The following is a 15,139-nucleotide window of genomic DNA, read 5'->3' on the forward strand; positions in this document are numbered from 1 at the left end:
ATACTAAACAATTGAGCCAACAAACTGATCCAATTCAACATGTTAACTTAAACAACAAGCTAACATATTTCTGTATGCAAGAACGGACTTTGACTACGTCATGCACATCTCCGACTACTTGTCGAACCATGAAGCTAACCTTGTTGAGGCTAGAGTTCGATCCAAATACCATAAGCATTTTTCAATCAACCTCATAATTTACTCAAATTTGTAAAAATATTCGATTTCGAAAATCCTTCGAAGAGTGATTTTTGATATAAATATACTATCGAAAGAGCTTTTCGATAAACTCTGCATTTTTAGAGTGGATGGAGAAACTTCAGTCCATCTTAGCACAAAGTGCATGCACTCTAGTAACTAAACATAGTTGCTCAACTTGTTACAACAATTCCTATCTCTAATTCATATCAACAAAATATGATCCAAAACAAACAAATTAGACAATTAAGAGACTATAAAATAACAATGTACATTCATTATTATTCATCAGAAAAATCAGGTTCTGTTGGCTTCTGCAAATGCACACCTTTCCTAGTACTCCTTGCCACCCTTGTTTCATAAACAACAAAACCTGTTCCATATTTTTTTGCTCTCTCAGTCTCTGAAGCTACCATAAGATTCTCCTTAGCCCTCAATTCAGCAGCTTCTTTTCTTTTCTTGTGCCTTCTCCATGCAGCTTGAATAAAACAAGCAGCCCAAGTTCTCCATTGGTGTGAATAAAATCTGAACTTATGCCTAAGCTGTTTACTATGTAATCTTCTAAATTGCGATGCAACAAACTTAAGATCTTCAGCTATGAGCGCAAACGCTTCTACTTCTGAGACAGCGTTAACTGTTCTTGTCGATGAAGGGAGTATCACACTTGGTCTTGGATCTAAGGCCCATGTCAATAGTTCTTCGCCGCAGAAATCACCTGGACCGATACGGCATGAGTTGAAGAATCCGTCACGGCCTCCGTTTGTGGTGTAAGAATCAAGATGGCCTCTAATTATGAAGAGCATTTCGTTCACTGGATCGCCTTCGCGAACAAGGTATGTTCCTTGAGTGCATAATGCAGGCTTTAGTCTTTCGCATATTGCGTCTAGCATCCTCTCATCCATTTGATCAAACAACGGAACCTGTTAATAATCAGTTAATGGATCATTTCGAATGTCATAAGCTAAAATCGCGACGTGGGCGTATTCACAACCAAAAATTATCATATAAGCAAATAAAAACATCGTGTTTCTTGACTTACTCCTCGAACTAGTTCAAGACAAAGGTGTCGTTTGATGTCTCTCCTAAGATCCAATGGGAGTCCTTTGAGAAGATCTTCTTCTTCTACTCCTCGTGTAGCCACCCATTTATATTGATTATATTTCCGAATAGACTCTCTTAGTTCTGAAGGTAGTTGCCTGTGATGCATCCATTGTTCTGTATCAGTTCTTTTCACCCTCCACTCTTCTAGGCGAACAGTTATCGATTGAAGGTATGTCTGCAAAATTTGAATTCTATTAGAAGTAAAGACTGACGAAACCGACTTTTAAGGTGAGTGATGCATCTCAGTGATAAACATATCTCCCATCACATCTCATCCAATGTTCAAAACACTTTCTATTGTACCAAGAGAAATAAATAAACCGCGCTTACCTGCATATTACCAATCAGCAACGCAAAAAGAACCAATCCAAGAGTTGCAACAACAATGGCAACCATGATTTCTCCAATAAAAGTGCTAGTAAGTAGGCCTTGTCCTAAAGAACTGCACCCTCCAATCAGAAAATCATTAGTACTGAAGACAAAAAACGTTTCCGTCGTTATATCATGGTTTCTATCAGGGCCGTCTTAAGTTTTTTGGAGACTCTGTGTAGGTTAGTCACACTTAAACCACGACAACAACTAGGCTCCCTATTTAACCATGGTTTAAGCATGCCAAACCTATTACGAGGGTCTATTTAACTACAGTTTAATCGTTGAAAATTTGAGGTCAGATGCTGTAGTCCATCTTGCACAACCTCAAAGACGGTCCTGGTTTCTAGCAAAGTAAAATACTATTTGACCATAATACTTGCCTGAGATTCCTTAAGCCCCACCAAAGACAAAAGAAGTACTTATTAAAGAATGGTGAGGATGTAACTTGGGAAGTCATGGCATCAGCATATATACCAAACTGATAAGAGCCAGCACTTGGTGAACATAAATTTGTGACATTACTAGACACAAACCAATTGACCCTCAAAGCATCTTTAACTCTATGACAATCAAAGAATCCATATTCACAATTCGGTTTCTCCATATTGCACACGCTTCTCCAACAGGCTTCTTGACGCTCAATCGATAAAAGGTACCAGCAAGCTCCTAAAATCTATTAAGAAAGTAAAAGCATAAGTAAGTTTCGAAACAATATTTCAAATTTTCTGTATTACATTTCTGTGATGACTTACATGGCTGGCCAACATGTAAAGCATGAGGTTGTAAGCAGCACCTGCCCATGCTGTTTCTGTCACAACCCCGGTAGCTTTTACAATTTGCGACGAAAGTGGAAAAATCAAATATAGTCTTGGAATATATTGGAAAATGATGAAAAAACGAAGGACGTTTTTCGTGTTCGCCATTGTCGAACCCCTAAGCGTTGGGATGATAATCCAAATCAACACCTGCAAGTTCAACAACAGATATATATATATATATATATATATATATATATATATATATATATATATAATCAGAGACATAGACACATTTGGCCAAACTTCGTAACCAAACATCTTAACAGATTCATAGGTACCTGAGGAAGAGGCAATGCAGCAATAAAGTCTAACCAAAAACCCTTGCTGAAGTACCTAACAGCGATCTTCGAATAGGTAAGAACAAGTTCTCCTCTACCGAAAACCTTGGACGAAGGAGCAACATACGCGGTACGAAACTTCATGAAAATCTGAATCATGTAAAACAAATCCCCAACTGATCTAACAACTGTGAGGACAACTTCGAGATTTTTACCAATATCGATGCAAACTTCTTCTCTAACTACAGGCAAATAAAAGAAAAGAGGATCCACAAACAAAGAAACTAAACACGCTACCAGAAATATCTTGTTCCAACGATGAATTACTTGTCCCCTAGGATCTAACACTAATACTCTCTTTTTTACTCTTTCATAATCCTCTGAGAATACTCTTGATAACACTCTTGTTTTCAAAAACTTGTTTCTGGTAACCTTTTTTTGAGACTTTCTTGAACTTGGTTCTGGTATTTGTGATCCATCAATGTGGTATTTCACTTTAACACCATTTGTTGTTGGAGTTTTTGAAATATCAGAATCATCTTCAAACCTATAAAAATGTCAAGTAATTAGTACTAAACAAATAGAAAACTTGAAAGTTATTGAAAGGAATTTAGGTTACACACCTCTCAGATCTTGGATTATCAAACCCCATACTGGTTTCCCAATAAAATCAAATTTCTCTTCAATCAAAACTATGAATCTGGATAACAAGGAAAATCGAGTTAAGTTAAATCATGTCAAGGCAATGATTAAAGAATGTTGAAATTTGAACAAGTGAGTTTTTCAACAATATCATGCTAATGTGAACAATGGAATAGAAGATACAAAACTTGGAAATGAAGTTTTAGAGAACTTCTCCGAATTACTTGCTTAGTATAAAAGTAAGTATGTTCATCCTCTGTCGTGTCAGTTACGGCGCAAAGAAATCTTTGCGCCGTATATCTGTGACAGAGGATCGATATAAAAAAAAGAAGGTAAGAAAACAAAATTGGTTTCTTACGTAGATATTCCAACAGAAAAGAGAATGAGCAGCAATTAAAGTGAGAGAGATTCCAAAGCATTTCCCTGTACTGCAAGCAACTTATCTTCTTTTTTCTTGTTGTGACAGTGAAGAAGTAGAAACCAGTTATTGTAGGCTATTGAAAAATAAAGAGTGAGAGATGAATCATGAAGAGTATATTATAGTTGGTATATTCATTCATTGATTCGTTTTCTTATAATGTCACACTTCCCTTAAAAATGGGAAATCGTGTGAACTAAGATTTGAAAAGCTATAAAGAAAGGAATGCGCGTTATTTATTTATAGTCATAAGAGGAAATATCAAAATGAAAAATGAAAAATGAAACACAAAAAAGGGAATAACATAAAAATAGAAAAAAGAATCACGCTGAGTAGAATATGAATTTATTATTCCATAATTTTATTATGAGTTCTACTTAGTAAATAACCGTAATAAAGTGGGAATTAAATATTTAGGAGAAATATATTAATTAGATATGGATAGTAAAGAGTGTTGTCCGGCAGGTAAGTAGGGACCATAGCCATGGAGAAGACAGGTAGAGAGATTTTAGTTTTGTTTCTATTTCAATTCAACCAAATTGGTCGGTTGGAGAGAACGAGAGAGGAATGGTAATGTTAATGTTAATGTATTTGTTTCTTTAACATTCATATTCACATCACAAAATAATAAAATGATCGATCCGAGGAGGAGTTGACTGCGTTAGATACGCTTCCATGGAATCTTGACATGTGTTGCTCACACCCCTACAACTCCAGCTCACTTTCTCTTACCTCATCCCTCAATGCTTTCACTTCCATTCATTTTTTAATTTCTTACTTGGCCTGCAACTTGTGTAACTCACTTGTGTGTGACCGAACTTCGTCTTGTTAGGTCATCAATTATTTTGGGTCAACAAGAACACATATTTTAATAAATATACTATATACTCATTAAAAACTTTAAGATGATAGATGTGTGGATTTTCTCACTTATAAAATATTTAATCTCCACTTTTCTAATTAATGTGAGACTTCCTCTCAATCTTCTCATCGACTTGAGAATATTATTATATCCCTTTTTATTTCACTCATCGACTTGGACGTTTGAATTTTAACCTTGTAGGTCCACACACATGTAACCGTATCAGAAATTTGCACCACCACGTTAAGAATCTACACTAACAATGTTGGTTTTTCTGAAGAGAATAATAACGTCGTATGTGAAAACCGACTTCTTATCTCTCCTAATTCCATTAGATCTCTTTTGGTTCATTCATTTCTCTTCCAATTTAGTCCTCATTCGCATTAATAGTTACACTAAGATGGAATCAACTTCGGATCTCGATTCTAAAAATACTTCAAAATCCCCTAATTCAAGATCACATTCAATCTTCGTCATAGATACAATTGGTTGAGATTTGTGCAAGAAGAAAGATTCTCCGCCGCAAAATTCTCTCAAATTAGTGTCGCTAATTGAGAAAAAAAAAGTGGCAGGCCAATCTTAGGGATTCATGACCATAAGATGGTGGATGAAACTCCTTACTTAGCGCTTTTGTTGACCATAAGATGTTGGACACGTATATTTACTGTTTTCCTTGGGAGAAGGGAGAAATAAGAAAATCGTGAACATTTTTTTTTTGTGATTCCATGTGAAAGTGTCTACAACGACATTCTTGATCGACCATGCTTAGCAACTCTAAATGCGGTGGAGTGGAAGTTTTTGAAAGATGCGTTATGGACTAATTGCACGATTTACTCAATGAATAGAAAATACAATGAGAATTAGAATGGTGGAATTACTAATGAATAATGTGCCAACTAGTCAAATTCAACTCACATCGAGATGTTTGAACATAATTTTATTAATTGAATGAGAATCTAATATTACAACTTTGTACATACATAATCACAAAAAAAAAACAATGTTTAGCAAGCATGATCTAACAAAACATTAAAATACTATGAATGATAAACCTAATAACATACATTTCTAGAAAGCGATAAAAACCTAAGAGCATGCAAACTAAGCTGAAATTAAAAGAGAGGGATATAAAGAATTACACATCGTTATTTTTTTTTGGTTTGATGTGTCGCGTTCGCTTGTAGCTATTCCAATGTCTAATGGAAAATCAATGAAAATTTGTTAGTCTTCCACTAATTTGAATTTATTATAAATGTCTTTTGATACGACAGATAATAATATACAAACTGAAAAACTTAAAGCTAAATGCTAAGAAACACATATCTGAATCTTAATTTTCCTTCTGTTATACACTGCACACTAGGCTGCAAATCCTTTAAGACCTTCACTTGATCTTTGGCCAACCACCTTTTCAGAAGCAAAGCAATCCAAGGTTTCATCTGTAACAATCTTCACCCTATCCTTTTGAAATTCCATTGTTCGAATCTTTGAACTGATGAAGGAGCTAGAAACTTCCATATTTTTTATGTAGTAGTGATCTTACTGAAATTTCATTCGAGAATAAAGTTTCTTCACTGGATCTCAGTCTCCATAATTCACAAACAGAATCTGATTCTTCAATCTGAAAGTACAAACAAACTTCAAATAAACATCAGAACCCCTAATATACCTTACAACTACCACTCTCACTCATACTTAGAGTTGAGGCACCATAATAATGGGTTCTTGGCTAAAGGTTAAAGATGAAGTTTTTCAAAATAATCTCACATATAACCTGTTTACACTCAATAAGTCAGCTCATTAAAGAAGTTTTTGTTCAAGGATGATTGGAAAAAAAGTTCGTGTGATTGATAAAGCACTTTTGAAGTTTTTCAAGGATGATATGGTCTTAAGGTAATCTCATCAATATCAGTCCCCCTTAAGACCATATCATATACATATACAAGGATCACTGTAAAATATGCACAACTAGACTTAGTGAACAATGAATACTCAGACCTTGAATAAAGATACCATGAGTGCATGAGAGTTTTAGTGAGTTTTGCGTTTCATTGCCTACTTGCCTGTTTCAATCCATAAAGTGATCTTTGTAGTTTGCACACCATATTTGAATGAGGTAAATCAAGACATGGAGTATCTTTCATATAAACCTCTTCATTTAGATTACCATGTAAGAATGCAGTGTTGACATCAAGTTGAAACAAGGGCCAGTTTTGAGTAGCTGCAATTTCCATGAAAACTATGATAGTTGTCATATTTACCATTAGACTAAAAGTATCCAGATAATCAAGACCTTTAGTTTGCGTGAAGCCCTTTTCTACTAATCGTGAATTGTATCTATCTACAGATCAATTAGCATGTAGTTTAAGTTTGAACATTACATCCAATTTCTTTCTCCATGAGTACCAAAAACATGTCTATGAATAGCTTTGTCTCTTTTGTAGGTAGTGTGTGCATTCACCAATGCCTTATTAAGCTCATATATAGGGTTTAAGACCCTCAATGTAAGGAGATCAATCAAGAGATGGTTCACATTGGTTCTAGACATCATATATGGATCCCCATGTTCTTCATTTACCATTTGGATCAAGAAATCATCAAGAAGTTGAAGCTTGTTTGCCTTGGAAGCCCTAATGCATCTGGGTATCTTGTGTGACTTCCTCGGCAAGTTTCTTCATCATTTGATCAAATATATCAAGGGATACTTCATATTACATCATCTTATACATATATGATCCTCCACGAGTTCCAATGATCAAGATAAATTCAAGTTTGTAAGTTTGTTCAAAGAAGTTGGCCAGAGAAAGTCAACTGGTCAAAACTGGGGTTCCCTAGACCCTATCTCCTACAATTTTTGTCATATGAAAATGATTCTAAGAGTAAAGATAATACTTAAGACATTACAAACAACTTCCATGTTTAGGTCAATATCTAGTTTTTCTTGTAAAGTCATTTTTTATGGTGAAAGGTTATAGGTCATTTCTTCTGTGCCCAAGTTATGAGGTAAACTTCAAAGGACCATAACTTGCTCAATTTTTCTTAGATGAAGACCATCCAAGTTTCATGATCAATTTCAAGATATCCTATCCAACTTTGATTCTTTGATAAACTTCAAATTCAACTTGAAAAGGCATCTTCCAAGAGGAAACATTATAGGTCATTTTGGACCATTACCAGTGAACAAGCAATTTTCCTCAACTTCTAAAATGTATAACTCCTTCATTCCAAATCCAAATGAGGTTAAATTTATGACCAAATTGAATATGATTGAAAGAAATACAACTTTGATGAAGGAACTTTTTCCATTTGAAGCTCATAGCAAAAGTTATTCAAGGTGGAAGAAGTGGATATTTGACTTGGTACTTGGAAAATTTTCAATCATGTTTGATTTCTCAAACTTACACCTCAACATTAGTCATGATACAAGCTTCAAATGGAAAAGTGTTAAACATGAAAGTTATTCCCCTTTATCTCACCTTTCCAAAAAGTCCAAAGTCACTTCATTTGGACAAGGTTTGAATGACTTGTGAATGGTTAATCTTCATGGTTCCATTTGGATGAATATCATGATCACTTCTCAATTACAAATGCATGGCTGCATGATAAGCTTTCAGTATCATTCATGATCATTTTTGGACCTTTTGACATCATCTCATGGGCCTATCACACGCCCATGCAAGAATGCAAACTTGAATTACTATTTTTGGCATTTGAATGAAAGTGTGTGAAAATCAATTGCCAAGCCTATAAATACATGCTTTATTGCTCAGAGTGTGAGACTTTTCCCAAGCTTTGCTCCTGCAACCTTCCCACCTCCATTAAAGGATAATTTTGAAGGTTTTCATTTGAAAATCGACTTTCAATTTCACTTCTATTTTAAAGTTGAAACTCCAAGAATCCAATCCATTTGAGCTCTCATTTCACCTCATGCAATCAAGTGGAAGCAAGCCCAAGCCAATTGAGATCCAGATCGAGCTTCATCACTGCAAACAGAATGTGAAATTTATCAAACTTTCTCTCTTTGATTTTCTCTCAATTCTCCATCATTTCAATTAATTTTTGGTTGGCTGAAGTCCTACCAATCTAGGAAACAAGGTTGAGTTGCTTTGAGTTCAAATCGAAGCAACTCAACTCATACTCCTCAATTTTCAATTCCACGTATCTTTCAATATATTGAGAGTTGGAGAATTTTGAGGGCAGATTTGGATTCCTGGCGTTTTTCTCTTCAAATTAGTATATTCACTTTTTATTTTAGTGAGGGTTGATGGTGGACTAGTCCGATGAGGTCCACCAGAGAAGATGACCGGAGCCCTAGCTCCAGTGGTGCGTTGGTACTCTCCCAACCTTCTGATTCATTTGAAATGTTTTAATCTTGACTGCTCCTTGTGATTATCATCCCTATGACACGTTGATTGAGGTGTATGGTGTGAAGCGCGCGCTTGGCCATCAAATCTGCCACCACAATTAATGAGGGAGATCTGATGGCCCTTGTTTTTTTGTATTTTCTGATTTTTTTCATTTACTTGCCTTATTTTGTCTAATTCATAATAAATCCACTTTTAATCCAAAAAATATGGGACTTTCATCAAAAATCTTTAAATATTTTTCTCTTCCATATTCTGAATTAAAATTATTTTTGGGATTAATTTTGGTATTTTTCATGAATTAAATGTTTTTGTGCATATTTTTAATTGTTTAAAAATAGTTCTGACTTTTTAAAAATTGTGAAATTTTTTGTCTAAGGTCCTTTGACCTTGTTTGACATATGATAAATCCCTTATCCATTTATTTGGTGTTTTGAAGGGATTTTAGGTTTTGACCAAATAAAAATGTATTTTGATTAATTAAATGTTTAAAAATTACGTTGAGCTATTTTGATGGTCTTGTGAAGTTTGACTTTCTGTTTGGGCCTTGGTCATGATTGATTTGACTTTTGTTGGATCAAAACCATTGGATTTAGGGGATTGATGAAATGTACATTTCATCTCCCAAAATGAATGGATGGTTTTGATTTGATGAAATTCCTCTCATGATCAACTTGTGTTTCTATCTCCCCCTCCCTCTTCATACTCATCCCTATTCTTTCCCATTCCTCTATTTGACCAATGAATTCTCTAATGTCTAAAGGCTAATTGATTCATCAATGACTTTGTGTCAGATGAATCAATACAAGTATGATTGAGATAGGTCCCTCCCATTTTTTTAGTGTGTGGTATATTTTAGGAGTTTGGTTCCTTGTACCAAATCTTTAACATGCATTAACACCTATATTTTTATTTCCCAGCCTCAGATAGTTGTGACTTCTACATAAGTCCAATTACGATTGCTTAACATAGAGCTAAATTTGACCCTCAAGGCATAACATTCTAGTAAGTGAGATTCTAAGTCTCCCATTATTCATGGCATTGTATGGAGACTTGACCTTTTTTCCTGTCATGAGAGCTTGTGGTATACTTGTTGAATTATCCAACTTGGATCCCTTCTCATCGGAAATGTCTTGGTTTAAAAATCACCCCTAACACCACTAACTTTTGACTAACATTTGACTAACTCTTATTCATTATACATTTACTTTCAAGTCATTTACTTTATGCAATTTAAATTTCAGTCATTTATCACTCATTGCCATTTACATTTCATGTAACTTGTTTATGTTTCAGTCCTTTTCTTTTTGCTCATTTGAGCCATATCTTGTGATTGTATATATCTGTTTGTGTGTTTTGATTTTGTTTGTGGTCTTAGGACCCTAAAACACCTAATAACAACAAAAACCTTAAAAAACATCTGGTGGACTGTTGGATTTGATCTGAGCTTTTGACTTAGGATTAAGCAACATTCCCTGTGCTAAAGGACTTGCCCAATGCCAATATTTGAGACTAAGCAATCTTTGAATTATGCTTTCATCTGTTGCAAGACTTGAGAATTTCTTGGATCCATCTACCACTCCGCCTTTGTACTTAATTTTTATTTTGATCTTGTGTCTGATGTTTTGTTCTAAGTTGATCAAGGAATATTTCATCTGGTACATTGGAAGGCAATGAAGACAATGAAGGCTGCTAGCTATTGGAATGCTTTCTTGGATGTGGCCATCTTTATTTGATGCCTTGATCTTTATGATGTCTGGATATTGCCCATTGCTTATTGATCATTTCTTGATTAAAGTCCAAAGTAAAATGGGTTTCTATATGACATTCTTGGCTGTTGGATTGCATCCCATTGGTCAGATCTTTTCAACTCTTAACTTTTAATTTATGTTTAGGATAGTCTCTTCATCTCCCCCTACTTTTTAAATTTCAAAATCTCTCCCTCTTTTCAAAAACTTTTCTTTGCTTGAGATTTCAAACTTAGACAATGTTTAATGATTAGAAACATTGACCTTATGCCATTGAATTTTCAAACTCTTTCTTAAATCAAATTTGTAAATAAACTTAACCATATTGACTTAAATTTCAAAAGACAAAAAGAACCAATAACTCCATTCGAACTTTTGGCCCTTTGTGCCTTTTCTTATTAAACTTTTGTTAAAAGCAATTCACCAACTTATTTGAAATATTTACCACGAACTACGAGGTTTTGATCCCTCATTTTTATGTTGGTACGTAGGCACGAGCCCGAAGGTATTGTCAAACACAAAAATATAATCAATAAATTATTTTCTCACCCCCACACTCTATTTTGTCTCAAACATCTTTTATACCAAAACATATGCACACATAAAAAGGGCTCCCTAGGAGTACCTAGGATACTTTGGGTGCTAACACCTTCCCTCTGTGTAACCAACCCCTTACCTGTAATATCTGACATTTTATTAGTTTTGATTTGAAAAATTCTTATCTTTGGGTTTTGTTCGTACTTTTCCCTTTTCCTTTGGAAACAATAAAAGCGCGGTGGTGACTCTGGTTTTATTGCCGTCAAGTTTATCCATAGCTTGATGGTCATGAATTTACCGCTATAGGCAGTATTCCAGTTCTCATCATAAATGGCTTCTTTATAAGTGTATGGTTCAAATATTGAGGAAAAATTAAAGATGTATTGCGTACGTGCAAAAGAAAAATTGTGATAAAGCATAAAGGAAGGCAAAGGGTACTTACATTGAGAAGATGCTTGAACTTCATATAAATTGGAAGTATGAATTGTACTTCCAATAAGGTTACAATGACAGTCTTGTAAGAATGAGGTAGGCTTAGTTGGAGGTGTGAAAAACACAAGAAATGGGGGTTTGAATTGGGTTTTTAAAAAACAAAAGCTTTTTCCAAAACAAAAACACCACTTACAAGTTAATAACAAACAAATAAAAACACAATGATTTTTATCCTGGTTCGCTTGAAATCAAAGTTAATCCAGTTCACCCGCCAAGGTGATTTTGCCTTATACACAAGGACTTAATCCACTATAATCAACAGATTACAATAAAAACAAATAATAACCTTCTTTGTCTTCTCAAGGATCCAACTAAACCTTAGTCTCCTTAAGGACTAACAAAGAACAACTTTCTTTCTCTTCTCAAGGATAACCTCCTTAAGAACTAAAACAAAATAGTTTGAATAACAGTTTGTGTGTTATAAGATGCTTCTACACAAGCATATTTTTACACAAATGAATAACAAACACTTAAAGAAATCTGAATACAAAGAATGATAGCTTTTCACAAAGAAAAAATAGCTTGTCAAAATACTTATGCAAAATCAGTGTTTTCTTCAATTCTCAATGTATGCTTATATAGAGAAACATGTGACCGTTGATGGGCAAAATGGGGAAAGCTCCTTGAGCGTCCATTGTTGGATGGGAAAAGAATAATATGAAGTGTTGTCCTTTCGCCCATAAAAGCAGTGACAGGTGTGGTGAATAGTATAGTTCTTGCCCATGAAATCAGGTAGTGGAAAGGTTGTTCATTTTGTACTATGTACTATTTGATCATGTTCCCATTTGATCTTATCTTTAGATTCACTGGCTTCTAATAAAAGATGATTGAATCATGAAGTGAAGAAGTAGAGAGCTAGATTCAGAAACTTCAGAACCTTGGGTCAGAACCTTGATAGCGTCAGTGGTCAGGCTTGAGGTCTTCAGTATCTTCAGAATCTTCAAAGTCTTCAGAATCCTCAGTCAGAACCTTGATAACTTCAATCTTTTATCTTGAGATCTTCAGAATCTTCAGCTATATAACATAACTTCAGAAGCTTGAGATTTGAAACTTAGACATTGTTTAATGATTATAAACGTTGGCCTTATGCCATTGAGTTTTCAAACTCTTTCTTAAATTAAATTTGTAAATAAACTTAATCATATTAACTTAAATTTCAAAAGACAAAAATAACCAATAATTCCCTTCAAATTTTTGACCCTTTGTGCCTTTTCTTATTAAACTTTTGTTAAAAGAAATTCACCAACTTATTTGAAATTTTTACCACAAACTACAAGGTTTTGATCCCTCATTTTTATGTTGGTACGTAGGCACGAGACCGAAGGTCTTGTCAAACACAAAAATATAATCAATAAATTCTTTTCCAACCCCCACACTCTATTTTGTCTCAAACATATTTTATACCAAAACATATGCACACATAAAAAGGGCTCCCTAGGAGTACCTAGGACACATTGGGTGCTAACACCTTCCCCCTGTGTAACCAACCCCCTTTACTGTAATCTCTGATATTTTATTAGTTTTGATTTGAAAACTTCTTATCTTTGGGTTTTTTTCATGCTTTTACCTTTTCCTTTGGAAACAATAAAATCGTGGTGGCGACTCTGGTTTTATTGACGTCAAATTTATCCATAGCTTGATGGCCATGAATTTACCGCTACAGAAATTAAGTGGCGACTCTGCTGGGGAGTAGTCCTCAGTGGGTTTAACCTACTTTTTATGTGTATATATTTGTATATTTGATGTTTGTATATCTTGTTTGTATGATCTAATATGTCTGTTGTGCTTGGTGATCTCTGAGTGGTAAGATAAGTTCTAACCCAAACTTGAGTGCAATTAAGATAGGAGGATGGCATAGTCATGTTCAACTTGTGTGGAGTAGTCCTTAACAAGTTGACTTGAGACCCATCTACTCAATGGAGAACTCTTTAGAGTTACTGATGTCACACAAGTTATTTGTGGATAGGCATTACTTTCTCTGATTTGGGGTCTGAGAAGCTGAGAACCGTAGAACATTTAACCCAACTTGGCCTATTTAGGACGTAGTGCGGAGACTGTTCAAGTGTATACTTGATCACGGTTGTTACGCGATACTACACTCAACGAGTTTCTATTGAGAATATTATAGGTTGATGAATCAGTCATCCTAACCTATAATATCCGATAGATGGGATTAAGACTCTGGGAACTTCTTAGAGCATGATCTACAAGTTTTTATCCTTAGTACACTCCTTCGGGATGGTTCTTAACCCGACTCCATGCTCGTGACTCACAACAAACCCTTTTATTCTTGGTTGATCCGATCAAGTCTTGTCAATATCAATGGAGCTTGGGTGTTGATAAGGTAAAAACCGTAATCCACCAAAATGGATGATTGATCTTGATGATGACTTGACCCATCCCTTGACCTTTGTTTGTGCTTGCCTTGTGTATGATCCCTTGTGTGTGATTGTTGTATTCATGCATACATGCGCATCATGACATCCATCACAGAAAATAAATTTTAAGGACACTAAGGTCTCATTTGCAAATATTTTCAGACCATGGATTGTAGACGAAGGAACACTAAGAAGTACAGTTTTAGATGTCCTGATTTGGAGGAGCTAAGGAAGTTGTCATCTTTTGTATTAGATCCCTTGGACTTCAAGCAACATCATGGGAAGGTTTTATCTATGTTATCTGCTGATGTGGTTGAAGGACTTCTGAGTGTTTTGGTTCAGTTCTATGACCCTCTTTATTGATGCTTCACTTTTTCATGTTACCAGCTTGTGCCTATGTTGGAGGAGTATGCTCATCTCTTGGGTATACCCGTATCTGACAAGGTAACTTTTAGTGGATTGGAGGAGATCCCGAGATCTCATGTTATAGCTGAAGCTCTTCATCTGAAGAAATCTGAGATTGGTGCTCATTTGGTAAAGAAAGAAGGAATTCTTGGTCTGACTTCTGAGTTTCTCATTGAGAAGGCTACTATTTTTGCTCAAGCCGGTAGCATGGATGCTTTTGAAGCCACCTTTGTGTTGCTCATCTATGGTTTAGCCTTGTTCCCTAACATTGACAGTTTTGTTGATGTTAACGCTATTAGAATCTTCTGGATTGGGAATCATGTTCCTACTCTGTTGGGTGACATGTATTTCTCGTTGCATTTGAGGAATTCTAAAGGTGGTGGGACCATTGTGTGTTGTGTCCCTCTTCTGTACAAGTGGTTTATTTCGCACTTGCCTCAGACACCTGCTTTTTTTGGAGAACAAGCAATGTCTATGGTGGTCTCAGAGGCTTATGTCTCTCACTAATGATGATATTGTTTGGTAT

General features: G+C 35.1%; 1 protein-coding gene across 1 annotated transcript; it reads right to left on the bottom strand.

The window, feature by feature from the left end:
- Positions 1-224: 224 nt before the first annotated feature.
- On the bottom strand, positions 225-4,025 carry LOC127087065 (protein CNGC15c). The gene is made up of 8 exons (XM_051027913.1): positions 3,768-4,025; positions 3,391-3,467; positions 2,768-3,314; positions 2,424-2,636; positions 2,052-2,344; positions 1,630-1,741; positions 1,238-1,474; positions 225-1,118 (listed from the first exon to the last, which is right to left on the bottom strand). Exons 2-8 carry the CDS (start codon positions 3,417-3,419, stop codon positions 480-482), a joined length of 2,070 nt encoding a protein of 689 aa, XP_050883870.1. The 5' UTR covers positions 3,420-3,467; positions 3,768-4,025; the 3' UTR covers positions 225-479.
- Positions 4,026-15,139: the final 11,114 nt, after the last annotated feature.

This window comes from Lathyrus oleraceus, chromosome 5, assembly GCF_024323335.1.
Source record: "Lathyrus oleraceus cultivar Zhongwan6 chromosome 5, CAAS_Psat_ZW6_1.0, whole genome shotgun sequence".
NCBI classification, from domain to species: Eukaryota; Viridiplantae; Streptophyta; class Magnoliopsida; order Fabales; family Fabaceae; genus Lathyrus; species Lathyrus oleraceus.

Coding starts and splice junctions, on each gene's coding strand:
- LOC127087065 (XM_051027913.1), bottom strand. CDS start 3,419: ATGGGGTTTGATAATCCAAGATCTGAGAG. Junction 2,345..2,423: donor TTTACATGTTGGCCAGCCAT/GTAAGTCATCAC, acceptor CTTTCTTAATAG/ATTTTAGGAGCTTGCTGGTA. Junction 1,742..2,051: donor TGGGGCTTAAGGAATCTCAG/GCAAGTATTATG, acceptor TGGAGGGTGCAG/TTCTTTAGGACAAGGCCTAC.